Here is a 13,820-nt window from a genome sequence, read left to right as displayed (position 1 = left end):
GTAGAACAGCCTCTCAGGCTATTTTTACACCTTGTTGCTCATGCAGTTGTCCCCCAAATCTGGAAATCTGAGTGGAAATCTGCCTGTCAGATTTGTTCCGGCTTAGAAGCTGCACTGTGTATGCGGAGATGTCGTGTTGTCGACATCGATTCAGCCAAGAATGGCTTAAATGAAACCAGGGAGAATAGGTGGTTGATCCGATGCAAGCTCGTGATAGAATAGTACGCCATGGCACCAGACTGCTGTTTAAAGATCAGTGGGTGTTGGAGATGTCAGATGATGGTTTGACATTATCTGTGTGTTGCAGCTAGAATATTAAGGTATGGACAAGATTAGAACGCTAAAATATTGGATTAAAATTCAGGATGGTTTATAATGATGGTTAAAAAAAAAAGCCAGCATTAAAGGAGAAGTCCAACGATTTTACACAACAATGTCTGTCTACTGAAAAAAAAAAAAGTTGCATAAAGCCTTTTGTGACTCCAGAGGGAACTATGTGAAATGTAAGGAATTACCACTGTAATATCACTCAAGTGTCCTCAGGTTTGCTTGAGGCTGGCAGCTTGAGATTACAATACTTGCCACTAGCACAACACACCCACTCTCTGACTGTACTGTGGGAGGTTGAGTTGTAATGCAGGAGCCAGGTTTTTGACAATGAAGAGGAATGCATGGAATTAAAAACGCAGCATCTATAGTTCTGCGGCATCAATTTTGATCCTTTATAATGGTCCATCATGAGTCATTGACATTGTTATACAGGAAGAATTCAATGCTGTGCAGCATTCTTTTAATTGTTGGTTTTAGATGGATGTGCTACGTGTCCATTAGCACCCACAGTTCCACACTATTGTGAACTAGCCTCACTAAGTTAAGAACATTGTTAAACATTGGCCCTGGAAGCAAATTGGTACTATAGAATCTAGCAATATTGAGTTTTCCAAAGGAAATTTAGCTTTGGGGCACCTAAATCACACCTGCAAAGGCTGCTTCACAAATGACTCATTAAGTTTTCAAAACAGCCTCAAAAATCCTGGCATATGTATGTTAAATGCAGGAAAGCTGCTTTGGCAAAGAGCAGCAGAGGCCATAAGTAAACGGTTGCCAACATTAACTGAAAGGCACTTGATTGTATATTTGCATAACAATACAACAAAATGCACTCTAAACACAACTGCTAGAGTTGAATCAGCCCCTTGCTGACATAATTCAAAATAAATGAACATTATATGCTTCATAAGGGCAGCATGTATTCAAAGTTTGCTGAATTGAAATTATAATGTATGCTTGTTATCACAAGTGCCTCTATGATTAGATATAAGTCTGCATAACAAAAAGTATGATAACAAGCACATGTGCTTAAACAAATAGGCTGTGGTTTTAGATATTGGAGTTGTTTATGGTCACAAATATTGATTACACTGCACTGCAGTGTATGAATTTTTAAAGTTGGTGCTCTTGCCTGAAGGCAAACACCAAGGCAAGTGCTACGACAGGTGTTTTCAGAGGCTACAGTAATTACAGCAGCATTACTTACTGGAGATATTTTATTGTATATGTAAAAAAATAACCATCGAGGCTAATGTGCAGAGAAGAGTGAGATAGTGAAAGGTGCTCATCTGTCTTTTACATTTTTTAATCTATATACCATAACTGAGGGCTTTCAACCTTTCAGGGGCTGAAATATTCATTATTGCATTTCACCCTTATCTTGGGAACATAAAAATACAGAGCAAACTGTTTTGCTTCCTGACTGGTTATTAAACACAGCGTTTCCTCCGTGTTATGATACGACTTTGTGTCATATGAGAGGCTGCTGGCTGCTATACAGTATATCGATGTGCTTCTTTTCACCGTGAAATTACCAGTTATCTTGACTTCATGAGGGTGGCAGTGGTGAAATCTGACCATGACCTGTTGGTTTAAATTTATCACATCGCATTCATCACATTTTCTCAAAAATTATATGTGGCCCTTCTTTTTTCTCCTGTGCCTATACACTGTTTGGCCTTGAATAGAATAAGCACTGCGGAGTCCCTGAAATAGCACACCTATCTGCTTTAACCTTCAGAAGAAGAGAAGAGAATGTCTTTGCTATTGTACATGAAATTTGTTCAGAATATCATGAGAAGCATCATTTTTGTCACTGTCAACCAAAAATGAGTAAATCAGTGACCAAATGGTGCAAAAACTCCCTCATGTTTGGAGATGTTGGGTCGTTGGTCTTGATTCAGCCTGGACAGGCTTAAATGAAACCAGGGAGACCAGGCAGTTGATTCAGTGCAAGCTAGTGATAACAAAGACAAATAGCAAGCCATGGCGCCAATGGAGTCACAGACTACCATCCAATGATTAGTGGGCGTTTGAGATACTCTCTAGGAGAGACATGGGGACTGACAAAAATCCTTTCAATCAACTGTGCAATCAAGTGATAGCGATTAAATCACTTTCTCTGGGACGTTATCATTGTGTGACTGGTTCATCCATCTTACGCTCATTCGAATGTCTATTGGTGGTTTTGTGGGCGAACAAACGCGTGTGTGGCTTTGCTCCAAGCCTCTCAAGCAGGTTTTATGGCTCTCTGGGAAACAAAGCAAGGCAATGCAGTATGAAAGCTCCATTTTCTCACTGCAAACTGGTTTAAACACAACATGATCGCCTTGAGGCTCTAGCTTACAAACACAACCTACATTCTATGGTCACAAATTTAAATGTTAGCAAGGCAAATAAGATAAGATGCTACTACTGTATGCTGCTGCTGTATTGGCACAGAAAATAATGATCTTATCGTGTGTCATGAGCAAATGAGTCATTAAAGTGGACTAGAAAAAAGCAAAGGAGGCTTTCTGTTGTAAAAAGTGAAATAATTCATTTTAGTTTCTAAATTAAACAAATGTTATTGATAATACAATACATGCTATCAGGCTTGATTGTTAAGGTCTGTTTTTGGCAATTCCAAACGTCCAAAAGTAAATTTTTACTCACCCCTTTACAAATTGCTTTATTTATTAGTGGTTATCAAACAACAACAACAAGGACTGACAGTGGCAGCCTTAAAACACAGTAATATTAGCGGAATCACCTTGAACGAGAACATGCATCTGCTATTTCAAGAGTGTGATCTCACATATTGTGTAATTCCACAATTTACCTCGATTATAATGATTTATTATGATACAATATGATGAAAATGAATCTAATTGAGTTTAACTTTCTAACTGAGCCAATAAACATTTTCCCATGTTAATAAACCTAACCCTAAAAGAAAAAAAAATTGGCATCAGTAGGCAGAGCTGCTTTGCTTGTTCAATCTATGTCTAAATCAAAACCAACATTTTCAATCAATGTCTAAATCAAAACCAACGTTTTCAATCAATGTCTAAATCAAAACCAACCAAGTATAATGCACACCTGTTACAGTGTGAATATATTATGCCTGGCTGTTGAAAATACATTTGTTAAGTAAGTTTTGGCCTTGAGTAATGCATTTTGATGTTGAGCAAGCAAGAGAGCAGCACTTATTGTCAGTGTTGCTATAACCATGATCTTGCTTGCAGACAGGTACGCAAGTCTGGATGATGGTGTTAGCTTGGGAGGTTGCTGGTGTTGAACTGCTTCCTGCTCCTCCCGGGTCAGTGCTGCTGGGCAGAGTTCAGCCAGCACTTCCAGAGCTGCCCGCTCACCAGCTTGCACTGCACCACTCATGTACCCACACCACTGGGTGGCTGTCTCTGTGCCTCCCCAATGGATCCTGTAAATCAAGAAGATCAGCGAGTCATGTACTAAACACTACACCTTCATGTAGCTGTTTGAAAATGTATATATTCTATTCTCTATTTGAGTAATTGCATCCCTCTTAGCACATTTATGTAGTGTCTTGAGCCATTAACGCTGATTTGCATTATCAGTTTCACAGAGCACACATGTAAAGCTGTTGATAAGGTTTCCTCTCTGATGAAGTGATACAGTTTACGATACAGATACGTTTCGCCCTTTAACAAGTCTCTGTTGGCTTAGATGGTGCACGTCTGTGTGCAGTGAACATTTACTCAGAAAATTAGGCTGAGCCTGTTCAACCCTGCAGGGGTTGCTCACTACAAGACCAAAATAACGATGCTATTCCTCATCCACTGTTCTTCTCCATGTAATGACAACAAAGCCAAGGATGTCTTATTAACCTTATAAAGTGCTGCCTGGTCCGCATCATGTGCCTTGGAGTTGAGCTACTGTCAGGGCTTTGTCATTGGCAAGATGGTAGCATTGTAAGTTTGATTAATTACCAGACATTCTTAGAAAAGCACTTGAGAATAATTGGCAGTCTAGTGCAGTGGGGGGGATGGAGAAATAAGCAGGAGTGGATGCGCAGGAGGTAAATAGTGGCAGTGGATGATTCTACTGCCAAATGTCACCACCCCCCCCTCCCCATGAGGTTGAGGACAAAGGCTACGGATTTGAAGATGATGCATTTTTTTTTACCGGTAGTATTGTGAAAACATACCATTACCCACCCCCAAATAGAGGCACCTTAGCCAGCAGGTCAGCTACTTCTCTCAAAACCCTGGTCCACCGGCCGTAGACACAGAAGTGAGGTAAAAGTGGTGAAGAAGTTTTTATAGTCTATCCTGTAACCTGTAGTTGGGGGGTAGGAACCAACTAGAGCCCATTAGAGAAGCACTGCCCACCCCATGGGAAACCACCCGACAACACTAAGTACAAGGTGGTGAAGGATGGAGAAAACTCAATGTTCTTCCTACACCGTACAGACAGAGGGGCTGGTCTTCAACCTAGTTTTCTGAGACCCCACTGATTGGTGAGGTGGGGCTGGGCCAGATTTCATTGCTCTATGGGCTACTCTAATTGTTGTCGCTAGAGAAGCAGATGTGAGAACAGAAGTGCCATATGAGAAATTCCTAGTTTCTGCTCCACAACCCTGCAGCCACTGATGGATATCAAATATGATTACATGCTCTAATGGGGTGGGTGGACACTCTGATTATGTTATCCTCTTCAGTTTTCCTTCTGAGGTGAACTGAAGGAGTTACTCACAGGCTCTCCAGATTAAAGAAAGCTACTACTATTCAGCAAAGGCGCTAACAAGAATTTGGAGTTTCCAGAGTCAACAGTGAGTGCCAAAACTGCAGTGAGAAATGCTCAGAGGCAGTTTGATTGTGTAGTCACTGCCACTGGAAACTTCATCAGCAAAATGTTCAAGACCTTGAGACCTCAAACTGAAAGGCCTTTTGGCAACATGTCAACAAGCTTGAAAATGGAGATGCGCACCATCTGCTTGTCCACTGAGAGGTTGTGGCGGGATTGGTATCCTCGTATTGATAAAGACCGTCTTTTAAAGCCTTAAAATATTGTTGCCAAATTGTTTGTTGTCTGACATTTCACCGAATAAATGACCGTTTGCTCCAGCACATGGCTACACATTGTTGTTTTAGGGGGTCCTGTAATGGATTTACACAGCAGCAACACAGATGGGAGCGTGATAAACCCAAAGATCACTGAGATATACAGTATACAAATGATAATGGAAAAGGAAAGCAATGCATGCATCAAGTATGGTAATGAAAAATAAAACAGGCAGGGGTGTTGTAGGGAGAAATCAATCAACAAAACCCTTACAGTGGCATGCATAGCAGGTGGTAGTAAACAGTATAATGAGCTACAGCATTATGATAAGAGTGAGACTGTCAGATTAAAAAGTCTCCATTGCATTCTCGATGAAGCATGATTGTTGTCTTGTTTAAATAAGTGATTATAAGATAAGAATTAAGTGAAACTGATCAACTGACATTATGTGCCACTGCAGTGCTCTGTCAAAATTAATGCAATACTTTGTTTTTGTAAATTGTTAAGAGAGGTAAAGCATGTGAGCATTGCGGTCTACCATTTCAAGTCTCCAACGTGGGATTTATCCAATCTCTCTAAATTTGGGAATAAAGATTAAAGTACCTCTCTGTGCTAGTGGCAAATCATTTTGACCTTTAGCTGTATACAAACTACACTGCTTTGTTTAATTTAATCACATTTCCCAGCGGGCCGAGTTGGATACTATAACAGCAGATTAACAAAATGGATTTAGAAAGAAACTGGTCCGCATTGTCAAATTAAGCACAAATACAGACTCTAAGAAGAATAAAACTTTCCCTCTATTCTGTTGTATCATTGACCTTTCTCAGCCATTTGATCACACTGATTAAAGCATTCTCTGGAACTTGTTCTAAAATAGAATGAAATGTCTTGTGTCTGTATATGGAAATGTGAAGTGTTGCATAAACCGTTTGAATGGCAGTTACAATGTGGATGGCTGACACAACAAAATCTTTGTCACCACAACGAAGTCCCAAAAAACCCTTGAAGTTTCTGTGTGGTGGATAGTGCTGAAAACTTTTGGTGTAAGGGTTGTGGATAGATATTTGGAAGTGTTAGGTGTGACACTTATCACCAGCCTAATCTTTATGTATTTCTGGGCTATGAGCAGTGTTACAGACTGCAACTCCAAACTTTATATTTTTCTTGGAATTGAAAGAAAGCAGTAAACCTTCCTATTTGTGAGGACTGAAGGGATCTCACAGATATGAAGGTGGTGGTGTTGTTCATGGTCAACAAGACAGCATCTCAGCTGAGAGGGCAGTGTTGTTTGAGTGAAGTCAAGGTCCTGTTCCCCTGAGTTGGAAGGTTCAGCAGGTGAGGGTTATAGTGGAAGATGAAATACTTATTCTTTTACTTACTTTTCTGCTGGCACCAGAAGCATTTTATCATTTGATTCTTGCTTATTTTCCATTACAAATTTGCTTTATCGGTTTGACTTTGTATAAACACATGCCTTGCTTTTGGCCTTTGTGTTGGCATATCACAATCACCCTGTCTGTGTTGCCAGGAAGGGATTCTCCAAAGGCTGTTTCATGCAAATTGTAAAGGCAGTGCTGCTGCACTCAGTCTTTTTCAGTGGATTCGTATCAAGATTTGTGTGGCGGTTCTGTGGTTAGTGCTGGTTTATCAGATTTGACCCACTGGATGTGTTTAAGTCTGTACTTTGGGGAGCACAAAGAGCAATTCTAATTAAAACAAATTAAATAAAGACACGTTGGTGTTGATCTTAGCTAAGTGGTCTGCTTCGGTGACTGTGACTTACATTGTTGATGCACTATGAAACCATGAAATTTTGTAGCCCAGTGAAGCTCATGTTTTTAGATCAAACTGCAATGTGCTGTGATCTTAGCAGGAAGGATAGGTTGTTGATGTCGGTCTGCAGTCAAGTTTTTGATGTGCATATAAGGGGTAAGGCTCAGGCATTGCCCTGTAAGAAGCAGAAGCCTGTATAATAAAGAATGATACCTACATATTGTAACCCTACTCCTTTGATCACATGTCAGGCTCCCTGGGGAGTCATTCTGGTGATTCAGGATGAGGAGCAGTATTGCAGCTGCCCTTCCAAAGGGAAAGTGGAGACAGACTGAGAGGCTAATACTGAAGTGGCTGAATGGGGGCAAACTTATGCCAAACTCCTACAGAGCTCTGATGGAGAGTTCCACTTGTAATTAATAACTTACTACAGTTAATTAATAATAACCAGAGTTATGGCACCTAATTATCATTCTCAGCACCAATTTCTGAAATAGTAACGTCTGATATAAAATAACGTAACATCCACTGCATTCAAAACTAAGATAGTTTTAAAAGGTTTTAAATGTTTTCTGATCCATTTCGTCTGCCATAGGTTGAATGAATTAATCCTAAATAATAATCCAAACAATGTTTGTTGTTTTGAAAAAATTCAGCATCGTACTAAGCAGATCTGGTCAGTGCACTGTTTATTCTGCTGTTAACTTAGTAAAGCATGAACCCACTGACATCAGCTTATTCTCAGCAGCTTTTCTTCCGTCTTACTCATTGTTTTCTCTACTCTCTCTTGCCACACCCCGAACTGAGTAGGGAGGGCATCTCTGTAAAAATGTCACATACTGACCACTCAGGCATAGCATCCACCTAGGATAATTACTGTACTTATAATAACCACAGTATGGTCGGTATTGGGATTCATGCTGTCTGAAATAAAACCCCATAATCCACCAGACACTTCTAGAATATGTTGTGCTGTTAGATACACTATGTTTAAAGCACCAGCAGCAACCGAGCATGGGCTCGTCTTCATTACATGTGCTGGATTTGTGTCAAGGTCACATTGTGTCCTTGAGGATCCATTTGGTATATGGGCTAGCAATGTGGATAAGGGCTACTGCCCAGTGCTGCTGTTTGAGTTACGTTATGTAATGGGCTTCCTCTGCTCCCCACGGACTTAATGTCATTATGGAAATACATTACCTGGATCCCCATCCCCACCTCTCGCTTTCATTTGTTCAGCTCAGTGCATCTCCGAACAGGCCATTAGAAATGGATTATAGACGTTTTCCTATGAGAACACCACTCCTGACGACCTCTTGCCATTTCTTTAGAACTGGACTATATGTATCACTGAAAGCATAATCACTCCCACGTCTCATGTCAATGATCTGTAGGCACAGGGTGCCAGTGAGTAATACCTGCTTGGCAGGGTGAAGCACAGACATTGTTCCTGTGGTAAAAATAACACAAGCATCCAGCAACCACAGTAAATATTTCCACTCCTGTCATCTAGTGTACAATGATACCATTTACTGAACAATAAATTCTAAATTTAACTTAAGGAAAGATTTATATCAAAGATTTAGAAACTGTCCGGTTTACTCAACTACACTCATTAACATAACCATTTGTTCTGGTGAGAACACAGATGTAATATGACTCTTTTGAGTTTTGGGAGAAGGAAAGGTGTGATGCTGTGGTGTATTTGTCATCAGATGGGTGATTACCTGCCACAGGGCTTCCTCAGGCTAGGGAGGTAATATGTTAGCAGACCTGGTGCCATGACATTAACAGGGCAGCCCCCGCTGTAGTCCTCCTTAGCCCAGTCCTGTGAGGTAGAAAAGTTAAATGACTTTAACATTGTAATACTTCATGTACGCAGTACAAAAGTACAATTAGCTGTTACAGTCCCTGTTTGCAATGGATGTAAAGAGAACTATCACTAGATTACTTTGATGCTAATGAGAACTTTGAAACAGGATGATTCTCAGTTAAGTTCTGGAGTTATTAAGAGTGTCTTTTCTGTATGATTTCTAAGCAGGTGTATGGATGCTTATTTGTGATGGACTTTGGAGAGTTTTGCCCCCCCCCCTTCACATAGTGTACCATTATTGTGTCATACAATTTGTATCACATGACTTGACTCTAAAAATGTACTTATTGAATATTAAAAACAGTGAATCAACCACATGATATTTTTCCATTAAGGAGATGCAGTTTAGTGGAATGAAACCCTCTGGCTTATTATGTGGAAAGAAGTACGGGAGGATACACAAGAGTATGAAAATGATGTTTGGAGCTTGTGAGTCTATTTGAATAAATAAAATGTACAAAAATCATAAATATTGAATATCAAAAAACTGACACCCACTGGGATACCATTACATCAGGCCAAATATGTCAACACTGTACCACAAATCAGCGTTTCTCTCTTTGCTAAGTTCTGAGTTGTTGCTTTTGAATTTTATAATTGTATATTCCCACTGAATCTCTCATAGTATAATTGTGATGTTTCCTGTGACGTCCCTGCCTCGGGTGTCCTCAGGGCAATTTTCCATTTCCATCTAGCCATTTAACAGTGAAGTAAGGAAAAGTTAGCCATGGACTAAAAGCATGTATCTGCATGACTAATGTACTGCTTTAGTGTCGCACATCATCTAATGGGGTTACGTAACTATTCTGCATGCATGCTCCATGACATGATTTACGCAAGTAGGACAGGGTAGCCCTATGTTCCCACATTTCTAAGTGAAAATTATATCTGTATGTGTGTGTGTCTGCCTGTCTGAAGCCTCTATTCTATAACCCTAACCTTAACCCTAACCCTAACCCCTAACCCTAACACACACACAGACATACTTTTCTCCATGATATAGTTAGATTACTTAAAAATGTGGGAACATAGGGCTGTGGGAACATAGACATGCTCCCAGTAGGACATCTACTGCACGTAATTGTGCTCACATAAGATCGTGTTTGTCTATAATGGTCAGTTGTGCTTCCTTTGGAAGTACTACTACGCCAATCAGCAGATTTTACAAGTCTACCTTTCAATAATGTATTATAATATATTCCATTCGTTTGCATGCTTTGAACTGAAAACTGTTTAAGAAATAAGCTTTTAATTTTGGAAAGTTATTACTAGCAGGTATGTAGGTCCACTGCTGCAGCTGTGGGCAGTTTTCTGGTGTATTTCTGTGGGTGACCTCCTCTACCTTTATCCTAGGAAAGAAGTTGCCGTCTTTCCACGAGCATTTCAAAACTGACCAGAACACTTTGTGATCCTATACTGGCCTTACACCTTGTTCTTCAGTGGACATGTTATGCAAAAATGTTCTTTAATGTCTTTTTAACATAAATAAATAGGCCTATGTGTTCCTGCTGTATTTACCTCAAGCTATGAGAAGTTCATAGTTCCTGCTTCATCTTTCAGAAAATGTATGCGAAAACACGCCTCTTAGATTTAGCTCCTCTTCTTACATAAGAAGTGGGGGGTGTTGAACATGTGACCTTCTTCAGCCCTTCAGCTAGCTGACTGTCCCTTCCTCTGAAAACCTTAATCCACTTTGCTGTCCTTCATTTTTAAAACTGAGTATTCAGAAGGAGGATGAAAAGAGCTGTGTGCACACTAAGAAAATGTGTTTTTTGAACATTAAAGCTTGTAAAACTATTCAAGTAGGACCCCGAAATAAAAGTATTTCTCTTTTAAGACAACGTCATTGTTAAGTTTATTAGCACAGCTGAGTGTTACTATATTATCCGTGACATTTGTCCATATATTTGTTTGGTGGACCATGTTCTAAACATCTGTGGTCCACATTACCACATTTGATGGATCATGTAAATGCATTGCATTGGAATACAAAGTTCGAGGTAACAAAAAGTGATTATGACACGTCTTTGCTAGACCGATGTTGAACCCCCTGTTTGTATTATTGTTATGTGTTGTGATGTTAGACTAGTATGACTGTAACTATTGTCAAACTAAAGCTAACTAGTAAGTGTCACTTGGTATACATTACAGTCAGAGATAGTCATCGAGAAAATGTAGTTTATCAAAATACAAGTAATTTTTAATTTGAATATAGAAAAAAAACAAACTGATATTGTCACATTTTACAGGTTTCGTTGCTGTGGCAAGTCTCTTCAGGGGTGTGAGAGAAGCGCCTGCATGTTGCCACAGCTAGAGATAAGTGCACGATGCCATTAGTGGTAGTTTAAGTCATGATCTCAAAGATTTTCTGTTAAATAAATGTCTGTTAAGTCACTTTCTATATAAAAGAGTTAACACAATGCAAATTGAGCCTGTTGCCCACTGACCCATAAATAGATGCCGTCAACGAGATTGGAATGGAGATCTTCAAATTACTTCACTCAGTCCCAAAGTGGCACAAAGCTCAGTTTGCAGCATAGAAGACTGTGTATTGTGTTCACTGCCACAAAAGAAAAATAAAAAGTCCCTGTGTGTGAAATGTCTTTCCGCATTCGTCCCTACAGAGTTGTTTCAGCCTGCTAGTTACCAGCTATGAGCCAAGTTAAGTCAGTTAATACAGAGATCTCCTTGGTATGGCTCAGAGCAGTGCTTTTGGAATTGCACTTAGCAGGTAAAAAACTTAATAGCAGAAGCGTTGTGGTGATGGGAATTTGTAATTAAGTAGTTTAAGAAACTTGCCAATAGCAGCTAACCTAATTTATTCTATTTGCCAACGATTTTTACTCACATGGCAGGTGCTTATATTGCTATTACCCTGACAAATATTAAGAATAACCACTATAAAATGCCTAAATGAAGCTAGAATTTACTCCTCAGTTACAGAGGTTGCCAACAATTAATCTCCCTAATAAAGTGTCCCATAATCTGACTAACCACAAGATTTTATTGTGATTCTGTCAGCTCAGTGTGACCATATCTGAAATTCCTTAAGGGATATTTTCACCAAATACCAAAGCCTTCTTCCTCAAGCTACCGGTCAGAAACCCAAATGACATACAGATGTTCACAATATATGTGTTGCTAGAACCAACAGGACATGTCATGTGATTCACTTGCATTTAGCCAAAACTTTGATTACCCTAATCATTGCACATTTTTTTTCTGTACTTTAAACCTGGAGATTAAAATACGTCTTATTTGACAATAAAATGAGCCATGATTATGTATTGTGTATTTCAAATACACAAATACAAGCTCTTTGAAAAATACGGTGTCATTTCTAATAAAATACTTTCTGTCCAGCGAAATCCAATTTACGAACTATGTATTTTGTAATTAAATACATATATTGAATACATTTAATTGAAATACCATTTTAAGCTGCACTACACAAAGTTTTTCAATAAATCAATTTGGTTCAGTTTTTGTCATTTTATTTACAATTGTGACTGAGATGCAGACTTTTGCTCTCCAAAATAGCCTTCTTCTCTGGAGTCCAGGGTAAGAAATGAGAAGAATTTTGGCACCACAAAATTCTGCCTCAAACCAAAATATTATTGCTTTTTACATCAGACATCTGCCACTGAACTACTTACTTTCTCTTCATAGTGGATGAAAGATGCAGCCTCAGGACCAAGGTATTTGACCAGACTTGAAAGCACAGCTTTTCTTCTCTCTCCACTCTGTAAACAGAAGGAAATGCCTGCGCCAACATGGTACTTACATTACATTTGCTCATCACTCAGAAATATAACAGGGCCGCTAAAATATGAATGCAGATTCCGAAAACCAATTCAGGCTGGACACAGAGAGCAGCAGTCAATCTGAATAACTCAGGCATGGTCAGCACATGCTCCTGGTTGTATTAGGTCGCACAGTGAGTTATGTGCAGAGCAGCTGAGGCCTGAGGACTTAAAGGACAGTTCACCATTAAACATGCTGACAGATGTTGCAAAATTGTCTAAGATTCCTCATCTGCATGTCACTTTATCTTTGCTGTCAGCACACTCTCGTGCAATTGGTGCTGAAAATCATTGTCTCTTAATACACTCCTTACAGAGGTACAAAGGGTGAATTGAATCATTGTGCCAAATTGCTTTTGATGAGGAATTGAAAGAAAAAAACCTTGATGTTAATTTGCTGCAGGACTGTTAATGGTGTCAAATGAAAATCCTGTTAAATTACAAAAAGGCCCTTTAATGTATGACTCTACCTGTGCAAATCAAAGCAAACTGTAAATTTCCCCCGTCGTGGGACTAATAAAGGAATATCTTAACTTACAATGAACTAAAAATCCAACAAGGTGAATGCAACAAATTACTCTGTATGAGAGCCAAATATGAAAAAAGTCATCAAATATACAGGGAAATCATATTTAAACAGCACTAACTGTGAGTGATTATAACCTTGATGGCTACTTACCTATTTTCCTTAGTGAGGTAGCAAGTGGGGGTTAACTATTTAGAATGGTGCGCACCATGGCACGGCAGGGAGATCGCTAGTTAAGCTTTGGAGCAAGTCAGGCTAATGACTGAAATACCAAAACAACAGTAGAGACAAGGCTGCATTTGTTTATAATTCCAGGTAAAGGGGAAGCACGGAGACAAAATGACTGTGTCTTCACAGCAGGAAAGCAAATACTAGAAAGAGGAGAGGACATACACTGGTTGTGCATATGAGCATTGGAGAGCAAGAGGATTACAAATGTCAATAATAATATTCAGTCACTGGCAGAATATATGAAATGATAAAGGGA

General features: G+C 39.4%; 1 protein-coding gene across 1 annotated transcript in view; it reads right to left on the bottom strand.

Moving 5' to 3' along the window:
- Positions 1-2,903: 2,903 nt before the first annotated feature.
- LOC139218807 (probable flavin-containing monoamine oxidase A) overlaps positions 2,904-13,820 on the bottom strand; it is a 36,662-nt gene continuing 25,745 nt past the window's right edge. The window contains exons 10-12 of the mRNA XM_070850504.1: positions 12,661-12,747; positions 8,859-8,959; positions 2,904-3,751 (exon numbers count right to left, since the gene is read on the bottom strand). Coding sequence (XP_070706605.1) covers positions 3,415-3,751; positions 8,859-8,959; positions 12,661-12,747 — 525 coding nt within the window. The 3' untranslated portion in view covers positions 2,904-3,414. The remainder of the gene's footprint in view (positions 3,752-8,858; positions 8,960-12,660; positions 12,748-13,820) is intronic.

This window comes from Pempheris klunzingeri, chromosome 19 (genome assembly GCF_042242105.1).
Source record: "Pempheris klunzingeri isolate RE-2024b chromosome 19, fPemKlu1.hap1, whole genome shotgun sequence".
In the NCBI taxonomy this organism is placed as follows: domain Eukaryota; kingdom Metazoa; phylum Chordata; class Actinopteri; order Acropomatiformes; family Pempheridae; genus Pempheris; species Pempheris klunzingeri.
Note: the sequence above shows the minus strand (reverse complement) of the source record. Positions and strands in the feature narration are given on the sequence as shown.